At 41.2% G+C, this 15,382-nt stretch overlaps 1 protein-coding gene across 1 annotated transcript in view; it reads left to right on the top strand.

Annotated features, from left to right (window-relative positions):
- The window catches only part of mosmoa (modulator of smoothened a), a 36,890-nt gene extending 28,684 nt beyond the window's left edge, over positions 1-8,206 (top strand). The window contains exon 3 of the mRNA XM_057861658.1: positions 2,069-8,206. Within this exon, the coding sequence (XP_057717641.1) occupies positions 2,069-2,253 (185 nt within the window). The 3' untranslated portion in view covers positions 2,254-8,206. The remainder of the gene's footprint in view (positions 1-2,068) is intronic.
- Positions 8,207-15,382: the final 7,176 nt, after the last annotated feature.

The following is a 15,382-nucleotide window of genomic DNA, read 5'->3' as shown; positions in this document are numbered from 1 at the left end:
ATTTGCAGTGGTCTGATGCTCCTTCCATTTCAATATGATGGCTTGCACAGTGCTCCTTGATATGTTTAAAGCTTGGGAAATCTTTTTGTATCCAAATCCGGCTTTAAACTTCTCCACAACAGTATCTCGGACCTGCCTGGTGTGTTCCTTGGTTTTCATAATGCTCTCTGCACTTTAAACAGAACCCTGAGACTATGACAGAGCAGGTGCATTTATACGGAGACTTGATTACACACAGGTGGATTCTATTTATCATCATCGGTCATTTAGGACAACATTGGATCATTCAGAGATCCTCACTGAACCTCTGGAGTGAGTTTGCTGCACTGAAAGTAAAGGGGCCGAATAATATTGCACGCCCCACTTTTCAGTTTTTTATTTGTTAAAAAAGTTTAAATTATCCAATAAATGTTGTTCCACTTCACGATTGTGTCCCACTTGTTGTTGATTCTTTACAAAAAAATAAAATTTCATATCTTTATGTTTTAAGCCTGAAATGTGGCGAAAGGTTGCAAGATTCAAGGGGGCCGAATACTTTTGCAAGGCACTGTATGTGAAATATATTTGGATTAAATTTAAATCTTTTTCTATTTTTAGGATTAATATTCAAAAATTTTAAAACACTTTTAAGGAATAAACACTTAGCCCTATGCTTCTCTAGTTAACGATCCGTCACGATTTTTGTGTTCTGAGCTTGAATTTACAAACTAATCAAATAAAGTGACGCTGGTGAATGTTTGATGAGTTGGCAAAACAGGTGATTAAGGGGGGCGGGGTAGAGGGCGGCCAGTCTGGCTGGTAGAGTAGTTGAATTGGGCTCTGGGCCACCAGTTCTGAATGGAAAGCCTTGTGTGATCCACACAGACTGTTTCAGTGCACACACTCAGGTTTCTTTTGGGTGTGACTACTGGGAGTGGAGTGGCACTAATATTCCGAACAATCAAGAATAAATGCTTCTGCTCGCCCCTCCCAGTTTAAATAGATTGAACATCTTTCGCCATCAATGGAAACAACAGTGTTAACTATTGTTTTCATCAAGCATATACGGGATGTTTTTTGAGTGAAGACACACATCCTCTTCAACCTTAGTGTTACTGCTGCGTCCCTTTAATCATAACCTTCTCCATGAAAACATTGTTTTTCCTCATAAGAAGATCCTTAGGTTCCCGCTGAGGACGCTGGCATGTTTTCCCGCCACTGTTGCTGTGGCTATTTTCAGCTCAGTCTTACCTGCAATGAATAAACAGAGCTGAATCTTCCCCTTTTGAAAGCTTCAAATGTGATTACTCGTTTTCATCTTTTTAGCTTTTCGAGGAATTTAAAGCTGTTATTCTGTTAGGAAGTGCTTTATAGGGCTTATTATTCAGCAACTGTGGAGGAACATTTACTGTGGGAATTCATCTTGAGGATCCAAGGGAGGATTTGGGCTTCATCCAAAACATTAGAAAAAATACTGTATTGTTAAGGGAGATGCCGCCTTCAATTACTTTGCGCAATATAAAAAAATATCAATTGACTTTTTTTGACAGTGATTCATGATAGCTTCCCATCTCGTAGTGAAGACAAATTAGCAATTTTATGCAGTGTTGAGAGCATCAAGTCATATTAGTGTTCACTTTAAGAATAAATTGCATTTAAGGCTACACAAAATGGTGGTTTATGTAAATGTCTAACTGGCCAATCACATGACAGGCGCACAGGAACTCGTCGACACGAAGCAAATTATTTTGTGGTTCCAACTCACCCGTTTTAAAGTTTAAAAATTAAAGAAAATGAATTCATTTGGCTGCTATTGAAGGTGCGAGATGTTCAATCCTTTTTGAACCGCAGGTTTGTTCATATATCTGCCATAAGCCTTTGCCATTATGATTCCAACAATATCACAAAAGACTTTTAAGTTTCCACCACCACTGTTATGTGGTTAAAATATGTATACTTTTTATATTTTCGTTCAAGGCACTGTTTTAACCTGATGTGGGGGGAGATAAGCCCGGTGACCCGCCAGGCTTATAAAGCACAGGGGAAAACCCTGCATCTATTGATCTGTTTCCTGTCTCTTCTCTACCAGTGATCCTGTTCTGCATGGCGGCGCTCATCTTCCCTATAGGCTTCTACATAAACGAGGTTGGAGGCCAACCATACAAGCTACCCAACAACACCGTGGTGGGCTCCTCCTACGTGCTCTTCGTCCTTTCCATCTTCTTTACAATAGTGGGACTGCTGTTCGCCGGCAAGGTCTGCCTCCCGGGCTGAATTCGGAAACGTGCCTGCCCTTGGACAAAAACAAAATTGTTGGGATTTACAGGACACGCAATTTTAAGACGATGGACTATTGCGGGACCTGGTGAAGTGTTGAACTACTTAAAGATGACGTCAGGTGGGCGCAAGTGTGGTTCTATTTTAAATATGGGCCTCTCTGTGGTTCTACTGGGATGGGTGCCGCTGTCATGGCAACTGCAGGGAGAACAGGCAGTTCTCAAGGACCACCAAAGCCCTTGACTCCCCCCACGCCACCCGGCCCGGGCACACATTCGCACCGTCACAGATCTTCCCCCATTGCTATTTTTGGGGCCTCTTTGGTATTTCAGTGTTCTACTTTTTTGTTTTGGTCATTTCTGTTGTTGTACATTTGTGTTGCCTTTCCACAGAAGTATTTTGAGTGTGAATGAGGAGGTGCAGGCTGTTGACCTGGGTCGCCCGTTGTGTTACATGACCCACCAGCAGGAAGGTGGGTGGCAGATGAATTGTAGAGGTGAGCACACGTACCACACAGGAGAATGCCACCGAATGTTATTACTGTATTGGACAAAATGGCGGCCCCCTGAGATAAATGGAAATTAACGAATTAACCCCTTCAGACCTGAGCATGCTGCTGAAGGGCATGACTCGTTCGCGTCTCTAGATCAATAAATACACTGAATTTATTTTCTATTGCCACTTCTGGGGGAGGATGGGATGAAGATGAGGTTTAGCGCGCCTTCTTTGCTATTTTTGGCTCTTTGAAAATGGCTGAGGTGAAACTTCAAAAAAGCAAACGTAAGTTCTCATTTCTCATCAAAAACAATGTAACATTAACATTAAGCATAGACTTCAACATATATTGGCATGACATGGGGCGCAGGGCCGATCCGTAGGGGGCCTATTTTCAAAAATTTCAAATTCAAATATTTTCAAAACCAAAGCTGCTACCGACCTAAAACCAAAACAGGCACCTACCTTAATCATATATGAGTCTCCATGAGAAGCTGCATCAAAAAATTCAAAGTCGTTCCCTTGTAAAATCCCGATTATTTTTTAGTATAAGTATAACAAAACTTAAAACAGCTATAAAATTCTCAGATTTTCCACTAGATGCACAAAAATCCCCAAATCCAGAGATAATCACCTGTATTTTCAGGATGAATAACAATATTTAACCTTTCATATACGTTTTTGCCCAAATTAGCAACACATTTTTTTATTTATTTACCACAAGTTTTCAACAGCTAATAAATAACTCAATTTTCACATAAGAAACTTAATACTTGAGGAAAACATGCAGAATCAATTATAAATAATATATAAATAGATTATTAATAAATTCTATATACAATCACAACTTATTATAGAATAGAATAGCCCTTTGGTGTCATTACACAGTTGTACAATGAAATTGTGGAGCATCTCCCTTTCCAGTGCAGGATAATTTAAAATCTCTAAAGTGACTTGCAAGTACAAAGTATGAAATCTAAATAAACATAAATATAAAATGCATATGAGATAGTCCTATAATTCAGGCAGTGCAAATTAATCGATGTGGTGTTACCAGGATGTGAGCCTCGTTTTTCAACAATCACATAGCCTCTTTCTACGCCTTTCGTTTTCTGGTCTCCTCGACTGTGCTCCTCTTCCTGCCGGGCGGCCACTCCAAGGCCTTGTTCTTCCTCGCTTCTGAAGTCACATCCTTGGAGAAGTTCGCACCAAAACAGTTGAAGAGGGACGGCCAGGAACTCCAGCAGGTGCCTGAAGCCGTCATTGTGGTGCATGGCAAGGGAGAGGAACCTATCCTTCTTGATATTCCTGCACATCAGGGAGTCCCACAGTGAAATTCCGAAGAATGCCACTGCCCGGCCCGTCTCCAGCTCTCCCTTGTCCTCTGGAACATCTCCAGGATGTAGGCCATGTCCCTGTGTTCCTCCTTGCCCTCGGTCATGGCGAGGAGCCTCAGCCCGGCAACCATGACGGGGTTAATGGCCGCCATGATGAGCCCGACGCTCTGCTTCTCGATCCATGAGCGGCCAGCACCTTCTGGGTCAACTTGTAGCCGGCCTTGACAGACTTGTAGTCCTCCCACCTGGCCAGCACCTACAGGCTCAAGAATCGGGCCGTCCTCGTCCTCTCACCTAAAAAAGTTTGTTTGTTTTAGAAAGATAGGTGTTTTGATTCATCTTTTTTATAAAGTGAATGATTAGCGGCAGCCATATGTAAACAAAGAGCTTTTCCCGTTAAAATTTCTTCTGAATAAATGCTTAAATCGCTAAATTCTTTATAGACATGGATGTGAAACAGTCTCGATTCTTGGTTAAAAGAAAAAAAAAAAAAGGGCAGTTAGAATTTATTTTACGTAAATATGCCGAATGTGCTGGTAGTTCAGTCACTGTGGCGGCCCCCTTAGTACAACAAAGAGCTTTTTCCGTGAATTAATTCTTAAATCCCTGAATTCTTTGGTAGATTTGGACGTGAAACAGTCTCGATTCTTGGTTAAAAGCAAAAAACTGGGCAGTTAGCAGTTATTTTACGTAAATATTGCTAACTATAATGCCAATGCTGTAGCGGCTAATTTCTCCCATTGATTTTTTTTCCAACATTTCAAAATGCATGCATGGTACGAAAAATATAATAATTACCTTGAATCCTCGAACAAATCACTCCTGAGATCCTTTTGTTTGTATGGAGTACAGCTTTCGTACTTTTTCAACGTAAATCTGGCGTTACATCGCTGAATGTGACCGACTGCTAATAAATGAAGCGGAGTCTGGGGCGGTCCCCTTCGGAAAGATGCGACGCAGTGAATGGCGGAAGTGTCAGGTCAATCATTATGAAGTCTATGCATTAAGAATAACAAATAAAACATGAAATATCCCTGACCCAAAAATTGCACTTTGTTCTGGTATTTGAGTAGAATAAAAATCAGCACCTAAAGCGCTTTGAGCGCCTTGAAAGGTGGAAAAGCGCTATATAAGTATAACACCATTTACCATTTATTTTTTGCCCAGCAGAAAAAATGCGGGTTTGAAGGGGTAATTTTTTTTATGCCAAGAAAACCATATCAATCCAACCAGATTGTCGTAAAGACTACGATAAAAATGCTTGGTACATAATTCCATAATTTTCAAAGATTGCTTTCTTCCTGGACTTCAGAAATTGGAGAATATAGACGCCCCCCCCCCCCCCCCATTTTTTATTTATTTAAAAAAATATATGAAAATACATCAAAAATAAAAAATGGTTAGTTTTTTCCTTTTTTAAAAAATTTTAAACATATTTTTAGATAAGTAAAATTCAGAAAGAACTATTATTCAATTTATCGTGGCAACCCTAAAGTCATACCTGACTATAAGGCTAGGTTCATACCGCAGGTCTTAATGCACATTTCCGATTTTTTGTCATATCTGTTTTTTGTTGTGCCCGTTCAGACTGCCTTTGTCCATGGAGCCCGTTCAAGTATTACGCGTTTCTAATTTGCAGTCCGAAATGCACTGAGCAAACTGACCCGCATGCGTAGGAGCAGCAAAACAAACGACTACACATGCTGGCTCCACATCATTCTAGGGTGATCATGTTTTGATTTCCAAAAAGAGGACACAAATAACAGACATTAATAATCCCCGTTTAGTGTTATATTCAATATTTGTATGGATTAATAGAACGCATACTTGCGTTTGCCCAGACTCGGCCATGTAAGCAATACAGTGGTACCCCGACATATGATCGCTTTGACATACGACCTTTTCGACATCGCCATTTCTTTCTACATCCGATGACATGCTTGAAATACGACGATTTATGACAGCGTCGCAATTTCGTGGTTTTCCCGCAAGACGCACACATGGCGGATTTTCTTGTAAGAGAAATCAACATGGGTTCCAGCAATGTTAAAGCAGGTGCTGAAAAAGGAAAAAAGGTGAGGCTTACCAATGGAAAAATATGAGCGTCGGTTGCTGTCCGTGAACTGCTTGACAATACTCCTCCGACCTCCGTTTGCCAGTCTTTATAAGTAAAGGTGATAACCATTGCCAAAGAGATAGCCAGCTTCGTAAGGATTTTAATCATTTTTTTCAAAACTTGTCCAACACAACACGCCAACTGTCAGCAAACGAAGGACGTTAAAAGTGAAAGTAATATCACAACTTCACTCTCTGCCATCAGCTCCGCGGTGTGTTCAGGTACATCGCACAAAATACAACTGTCACATTAGAACCCGATTTGTTACATTATTACAGGTATTATTATTTCTATTATTATATTATTATTCCGATTTTTATTCATAATGTATTTGTTTTGCTCTTTTTAATTGCTATTTGCATTATTAACAGGAATATTTATTAAGGATTTAGTGTAGGTTTTCGGGCTGTAGAACGAATTAATGGAATTATAATGTATTCTTATGGAGAAATCCTGCTCGACATACGACCATTTTGACTTACAAACAAGGTCCTGGAACGAATTCACTTCGTATGTATAGGTAGCACTTTACTGAAATAATCCTCATTTGGTTCACAGAAAGAAATGCGAGCATCATCAGGCTTATACTTTTCTTCATTTTATTTTTTATGACTGTGATCCAGCCTGCCTACTGCGTGAAAGCCAAGTTCAAGCTTGGTGCTAACGCTAATGCACAGCTACATCGCTGCCGTTCTGCCTGCCGCGCTCATCTTAGCTGATGCAATTGCTGCATGAATTCCGATTTGGGAGACTTGACAGTTCAGACCACCGCCACATTCTGGAAAAATGTGGCCCAGATCGGATTTAAACCACATACGAAAGTGACCCACATCTGATTTGAAATGGTTCACTTCTATTCGACTTGTCACGTTCAAACCGTCAAGTTAATGCCTCACTCGAGTCGGAACAACCCCCTCCAAAAAATTGGATTCGTCCTTTAAGACCTGCGGTCTGAACCTAGCCTAAGTCACACCATAAAATACAGCACTAGCATCGTCCTGACCAATATTACAGCTCAAGTATTACATTCCCAAGAGTTACAGATTTGTATAAGTAGTTGAATTTTATGAAGCAGTATTTGAATCTCCTCCTCTTCTATTCGTAAGCACGCTTTTTTGTGCAAAGCAAAGCCACAAGGACACACACGGATAAAAGGACTGATGATGCTAAATATAGCTCTGAGTATTGACTCCTTTTGACAAAAAAAAAAATGCCGTTGCATAAGGTGAGAAAATAACTTTTGTAGATGTTGACAGTCAGTGGTATTCTCCTTTAAGGTCAGTGCTGAAACTGAGCGGGTTGCATTTTTTTGGTCCTCTTTTAATATGACGACGAAGGCACTGGGACTGCTGGTCCGGTCTGTTAATGGGGCTGCGCCTCACTGTGCTGCTTTTGAGCTTTGTGAATGGAATACTCACAGAAGTGTGTACTTGTGTGACAACTTTCACTAAGCTCAATTACCAAGTCTTAAGAGTTTTGTATTGGTTTCCCTATTTCATCTGTTTTCTTTCTCTGTTGGTTCAGTATTGTGCCATGGCCTGTTTTTGTTTCATTATGATTTATAGACACAAGGCAGATTTTTCTGTATTAGGAAGGACTGTGCATTCAGCAGTATAGCTAAAAGGAATAGTTGCACCACAAATGTGTTAAAAAAAAATAGGAAAAGCTTACAAAAAAATGGAAAAGAACTTCTTACCTCATTGTTTGTATTATTTTCAAGTGGTGGCAAAGCGTGCCCTCTTAATTTGTCTATTGCCTCAATCGGAAGTCTACACATTAAGCCTATGGTCATAGGAAGTTATTTATCACTGAATTAAAAGAGGAAACTGATTGTGTGTGACTGACTGGCAAACTGTGTGACTCATTTTTTTTTTCTCACTGAGTGAAAGTGTCACATCTGACACCTCTCACAATTTACCGTGGAAGCCCCAGGTTTGAAAATATCGTCTGGAGAAAAAAAATCACTGCGGCTGTGGCTCGTGGGCCGGGTGGGCGGACGGGGTTGGAGGTGGGCGTGGGGTTGGTGGTGAAGGGTGGCCCAGGGGACCACCCTTCACTGCGCTGAAGCCGACCCCCTGTACCCCCCCCCCCCCCCCCCCCCCCCCCGCCCGACCTCCCTCCCCGGGCTGGCTGCGTGGAGGCCGTGGCCCTGGGTTGGCGCCCACGTGGCGTCTCTGCTCATCTGCGTGGCTGTCGCGCGGCTGGTGGGGCTCGCATGTGTCTGGGTGTGATGGTGCGCGCTCGGGTGGGGGGTCCCGGTGCCGGGATTGGCGATGGGGCGGCGTAGAATCGGTCGCCAACGGGCTTACACTCATAAGGGATTCTCACGATTACTGGGTTCTAGATCACAGAGCTGATTTGCGTCCACTCTACCCCTTTCAATCACTTAGCTTATAGACTCCCCCACCCCCGTCCCCATCTTTCCCTGGTCAACAGGCCCCCCACATGGTGTCAACCGGAAATACATCTAGCTGACGATAGCACCAACATATTAGTAGTTAGTGTAGACGTTCAATGTATTTCTTGTTGTAGTTTGTGTTTCTTTTCTTTCTTCTCTTGTGTTTTTCTTCCGTTCCCCCATAACCCCTTCCTGTTCGCTGCTTTGTCGAGGTATGTTGAATGATCACAATGGGAGTATGTCAGACTCTCAATGTGAAACATTAAAACTGTTCAGACCATCCGGGCACTTCGACTTCCATTCTCCGTGTCAAACAGCTGAACAGGACAGGTTTAAAAAAAAAAAAAAAAAATGGAGAAAAAAATCACTCCAAATACAACCCTGAGGGTATTCCGCTCGAAAAATCGACATCCAATAATGGGGATTTTTTTTGTTGTTGTCTTTTTCTAAAAAATTCTCAAATTCATCCTGATTTTAGCCACGTAACGCTCAAAGTGTTTGTGAAAAGTCTCCAATAAAAATCATACAAAAACATAACTCATATTCACACTTCGACCACAGTTCCAAATATTGACATTACCGAACGAGACAAAAGACTATTGGACTGGTCCCGCTTTTCCGAGACGGTTCTCCTCCATCTTGTATGTGACCACGGTGACGATAATGACATTTGCCAGGAAGACTCGGAGAATGCTTGACTAGTTGGGCTTGACAAGCCTTCCTGATAGTCTGCCTAATGCGACATATCAGCACTGACAGATTCCAAAACAGTCCTTGGCATCCAGATGGAGGGGCAATGCGCTTCTAGCCTAAAATAAACACAAAAAACGCATTAGGATAATAAAAATAGAGGATTCAAATCCCATTTTAAACATTAGTCGATTTAATTATTGAATGTCTAAAACATGACTTTTTTATTGCTCAGTATAATTAAAGGGATCCACGTATAGAAAGACTTGTAGTTCCTAAAAGATAAACATTATCACGAGTTAAAAGAATTTGATATTGAAACCCCTCATGATGTTTTCCTTTTTATACAATTAGTAAAATTAATTTAACTAGTAGGTCACCATTGTTGTTGACGTCAGAGGGTGGTGACGTCACATGGCTACGCTACCGGGCTATGATTCTAGCGTCATCCGTTCAACCCTTTCAATTTGAACCTGAGAGGAACATTAATTAGCATGACAGCACTGTCGATATTTCACAAAACGAGCTGCAAAAGCCAAATGAACAGGAAAGATGGGATGAGACTGGACGAGAGTAGGAAAAAAAAAAACGGTGGTCTGGCAAAATGTGCTATGCCGGCGAAACGTCTTACCAGAGGCGAATTTGACACCCAAAATACTACCTTGCTCTTTCAGCCTGTTTTTTTTAGATGCATACAGACAGAACATACTAAAGATGCCTTAAGAAAATAAGCATAGTACAGTGGTATGAAAAAGTATCTGACCCTTTTGGAATTTGTAACATTTCTGCATAAAATCACCATCAAATGTGATCTGATCTTTGTCAAAATCACACAGATGTAAAAACAGTGTCTGCTTTAACTAAAACCATCCCAATATTTATACAGTGCCCTCCATAATTATTGGCACCCCTGAAAAAGATGTTTTTTTAACTTCTAATATATATATTTTTTAATTCAAATAATATAAGACCTTAATAGAAAAAAGAGAAAAAATCCAACCTTCTATACAAGTGCATTCATTCAGTGGTGAAAAAAAATTCACATAATGAAAAAAATATTTGACAAAAAGCCAAAAAGCTCAATCTTGGTCTCATCTGACCAAAGCACACGGTCCCAGTTGAAGCCTGGGACCGTGTGTATTTTAGTGTGGGACCAAGATTGAGCTTTTTGGCAACAAACACTCTAAGTGGGTCTGGCGTGCCACGAAATATGCGCATACTGAAAAGCACCTCATACCCACTTTGAAGTATGGGGGTGGGTGAGTGATGCTGTGGGGCTGTTTCGCTTCCAAAGGCCCTGGGAACCTTGTTAGGGTGCATGGCATCATGAATGCTTTGAAATACCAGGACATTTTAAATCAAAATCTTTTGCCCTCTGCCCGAAAGCTGAAGATTGCTCGTCACTGGGTCTTTCAGCAAGACAATGACCCTAAACATTTGGCCAAATCTACACAGAAATGGTTCACCAGACACAAAATCAAGCTCCTCCCATGGCCATCTCAGTCCCCAGACCTTGTTTTGTTGGCAAAGGCGGGTTGTACAAAGTGTTAACACCAGGGGTGCTAATAATTGTGACACACATTATTTGATGTCAATTAATTTTTTCTTTATGTGGGATTTTTTCCCCACCGATTGAATGCACTTGTATTGAAGGTTGGATTTTTCTCTTTTTTTCCATTAAGGTTCCATATTATTTGAATTTAAAAAATAAATAAATTAGAAGCTAAAAAACACATCTTTTTCAGGGGTGCCAATAATTATGGAGGGCACTGTAGGTTTTCCTATTTTAATGAGGATAGCATGCAACCAGTGGCAGAAGGGGGAAAAGTAAGTAAGTAAACCGTCTTCCTAGGGAGAATTGAATTGAATTGAAACCAATTTTTATCAAACAATTTAAGTCAGGTGTGTTCCCAATCACTGATGAGTGGTTTAAAGCTGCCCTGCCCACTATAAAACACACCTGGTAATAATTGTCTTGATGAGAAACATTGCCTGATGCGCAGCATGGCTCGGACAAAAGAGCTGTCTGAAGACTTTCGATCAAGTATTTTTGATTTGTATAAAGCTGGGAAAGGATACAAAACCATCTCTAAAAGTATGGATGTTCATCAATCGACATTCAAAGAAGTTGTCCACAAATGGAGAGAGTTTGGCACTGTTGCTTGTCTCCCAAGGAGTGGCTATCCACCAAAGATGATGCCAAGACTTCAGCGCAGATAACTCAGAGAGGTAAAAAGGAACCCTAGAGTGTCTGCTAAAGACTTACAGAAATCACTGGCACAGTCCAATATCTCTGTGCACACATTAACTATGTACGTAAAACTATTGCCAAGAATGGTGTTCATGGGAGGACTCCATGGAGGAAGCCACTGCTGTCTAAAAAAACACTGTTGCTCGTTTAATGTTCGCAAAAAGGCACTTGGACACTCCACAGAAGTTTTAGCAAAATATTTCTTGGACTGATGAAACCAAAGTTGAATTGTTTGGGAGTATCACACAATGTCATGTGTGGAGGAAAAATGGAACAGCTCACCAATCAACACCTCATCCCAACCGTGTAGCATGGGGGAGGGAGCATCATTATTTGGGGCTGTTTTGCTGCCTCAGGGCCTGGACAACTTGCAATCATTAACGAAAGAATGAATTCAAAAGTTTATCGGGATGATCTGTGTAAAACCTGAGGCCGTCGGTCAGACAGTTGAAGCTAAATAGAGGATGGATGCTGCAACAAGACAATGATCCAAAACACAGAGGTAAATCAACTTCAAAATTGTTTTGGAAGAACAAGATACACGTTCTGAAGTTACCAAGTCAAAGTCCAGATTGTTTTGGTCTGTTGGATGTCTCGCCGCGGAATTGCAGTCACCCGGTACTATTCGTTGAGTGACAGCAACAAACTACGTCATCACCCCGAGCGTCCATTGCAGTTATAAAAACATGGCGCCCTTCTTAGGTCAAAACATGAAATAAATATTATAGATTTTAAAATCAATAGCAATAGTTTGTGTTTCTAAAAACATTTCAGTAAAAGAGAACAATTGTGGCTTATTAGAGCCTACAAGTCTTTAAGTCCGAGGTTCCCTTTAAAGTAGTTCTGTGCAATGTGGATTGAACGTTAACATTTTTGGACTTGATGAAACAGATTCATATTGAATAACTGTTCTCTATTTAGCAATTGCAATTGGGCTCACAAGTCAAAGCAAAAGATTGACTGCTCAAATTTTGGGGAGGGGAACTCGTAAGTTGGGTCACTCGTATCTCAAAGCAACACTATTAAAAAAATTATTAATTTGTGGGTAAAAAGTTCTGACATTTTAAAGGTCAACTCCCCCAACCGTGCTTTTTTCCCGTTCTCCATTCCACGTTGTCTGACGAGGGCATCCGTCAGCAACAAAGCATGGATTCAAAATGACGGGAAGTGTTTCTTACCAAACGCCGCCTGCAGCGTTCACAAGCCGGGATAAGAGAGACCTTGGAGGAAGTGTTGACGTCTCCTCGCCAGACGAACCTGTAAGGTTGTATACACTGCTAGCCAAAAGTATTAGCACCCCTGCAATTCTTTCAGATAATGCTCAATTTCTCCCAGAAAATGATTGCAATTACAAATGCTTTGGTAGTAATATCTTCATTGATTTTGATGGAAACAAAAAATTAAATCATTATCATTTTACCCAAAACTCCCAAAATGGGCCGGACAAAAGTATTGGCACCCTTTGAAAAATCATGTGATGCTTCTCTAATTTGCGTAATTAACAGCACCTGTTACTTATACCTGTGGTACATAACAGGTGGTGGTGGCAATAACTAAATCACACTTGCAGCCAGTTAAAATGGATTAAAGTTGACTCAACCTCTGTCTTGTGTCCTTGTGCGTACCACATTGAGCATGGAGAAAAGAAAGAAGACCAAAGAAATGTCTAAGGACTTGAGGAGCAAAATTATGAGGAGGCATGGGATATCTCAAGGCTACAAGTCCATCTCCAAAGACCTGAATGTTCCTGTGTCTACAGTGCGCAGTGTCATCAATAATTGTAAAGCCCATGGCACTGTGGCTAAACTCCCTAGATATGGACAGAAAAGAAAAATTGACGAATATTTCAAAGAAAGATTGTGCGGATGGTGGATAAAGAACCTCGACTAACATCCAAACAAGTTAAAGCTGTCCTGCAGTCCGAGGGTACAACAGTGTCAGCCTGTACTATCCGTCGGCGTTTGAATAAAAAAGGAAGTCTATGGTAGGATACCCAGGAAGACCCCACTTCTGACCCAGAGACATAAAAAAGCCAGGCTGGAGTTTGCCAAAACTTACCTGAGAAAGCCAAAAACGTTTTGGGAAGAATGTTCTCTGGTCAGATGAGATAAAAGTAGAGCTTTTTGGGAAAAGGCATCAACATAGTTTACAGAAAAAAAAACGAGGCCTTCAAAAAAAAAAAAAAAAAAAGAACATGGTCCCCACAGTCAACCATGGCGGAGGTTCCCTAATGTTTTGGGGTTGCTTTGCTAACTCTGGCACTGGACTGCTTGACCGTGTGCATGGTATTATGAAGTCTGAAGACTACCAACAAATTTTGCAGCATAATGTAGGGCCCAGTGTGAGAAAGCTGGGTCTCCCTCAGGCCCTCAGAGGTCATGGGTTTTCCAACAGGACAATGACCCAAAACACACTTCAAAAAGCAATAGAAAATGGTTTGAGAGAAAGCATTGGAGACTTCTAAAGTGGCCAGCAATGAGTCCAGACCTAAATCCCATTGACCACCTGTGGAGAGATCTGAAAATGGCGGTTTGGAGAAGGCACCCGACAAATCTCAGAGACCTGGAGCAGTTGGCCAAAGAAGAATGATCTAAAATTCCAGCAGAGCATTGTAAGAAACTCATTGATGGATACCGGAAGCGGTTGTTCGCAGTAATTTTGTCTAAAGGTTGTGCCACCAGGTATTAAGCTGAATGTGCCAATACTTTTGTCCGGCCCATTTTGGGAGTTCTGTGTAAAATTATAATAATTATTTTTTTTTTCACTCTCTTTTGTGTTTTTTCATTGCAAGAAAAATAAATGAAGATATTTAGTAATTATTTTCTGAAGGAAATTGAGCATTATGTGACAGAATTGCAGGGGTGCCAATACTTTTGGCCAGCAGTTTATCTGTATATTAGATTGGACTGTTCTAGTGGACCCATTTCTCCTCCGAGCCACTGCCCACCTTCAATGTTTTTGGTTATGTGTTGTTTCAGTACCAGGATCTGGAGGAGGAGGAGGAAGCGTGGGCAGTCTCACGGCCCCGCAGACCATCCCGGCTGACCGGCCTGTGTTTATTTCTGCTCAACCCCCCCAGTGTTTATTTCCACCAGGGTATGAATGTCTTTTCTGATAGGCCTTCTGTGTTATTTTAGATCTGCCGCTTGGGAAGGGATACATGAGAGAACAGTATGTGCGGCTGCCAGATAGAAGAGAGCTATTTAACTCTTTGGCTGCTGCAGTCTCTGAAAAATAATCGGTGATTAATCGATGATCGAAATAATCGTTAGTGCACTTATAACCTCCTTGTCGTGCTGCTTGTATGCACAAGTACATTTTCCTTTTCTCCTAACATCCAATTTTTCTTGAATTCATTCTTCTCAATCCATAATGGTGGCTCGCCGCCAGTCATCCACAGCCAAGATGATGGCTCGACATCCTTCGTCCGTTCTTTTCATAAAGGTGAGCTGAAGATCATTTCTCCGACATCAATGCTCGACACCCACAAGACTGCTGACAGTTTGATGGCCTGGATGTCTGAGTACTTTTTGTCTGCTTCCCACATAACACATCTGTCATTTACAGCAGGGAGGGAGGGAGAAGTGAATGACACCCAGAGGTTGCGTCACGTTCTGACTCATCGTGATTTGTCGCCATCGTTTGTTTCTTTTTTTTCCCGTCTTCTTGTTTGTTTTACATAACCACAATGGGATTCAAGTGTTTTGCCATTAAAAAAATGGTCACATTTTCGCACTTTGTCATGCAATGACGCAATAAGTCATTAGAGACAACTTAAATCGAGGCAAACTATACACACCTCTCTGATAGTCAACATTACTCGCTGTGAAATATATATT

Source organism: Corythoichthys intestinalis, chromosome 16 (genome assembly GCF_030265065.1).
Source record: "Corythoichthys intestinalis isolate RoL2023-P3 chromosome 16, ASM3026506v1, whole genome shotgun sequence".
Classification (NCBI taxonomy): Eukaryota; Metazoa; Chordata; class Actinopteri; order Syngnathiformes; family Syngnathidae; genus Corythoichthys; species Corythoichthys intestinalis.
The sequence above is the reverse complement of the archived record's forward strand: the minus strand, read 5'-3'. Positions and strand labels throughout refer to the sequence as shown.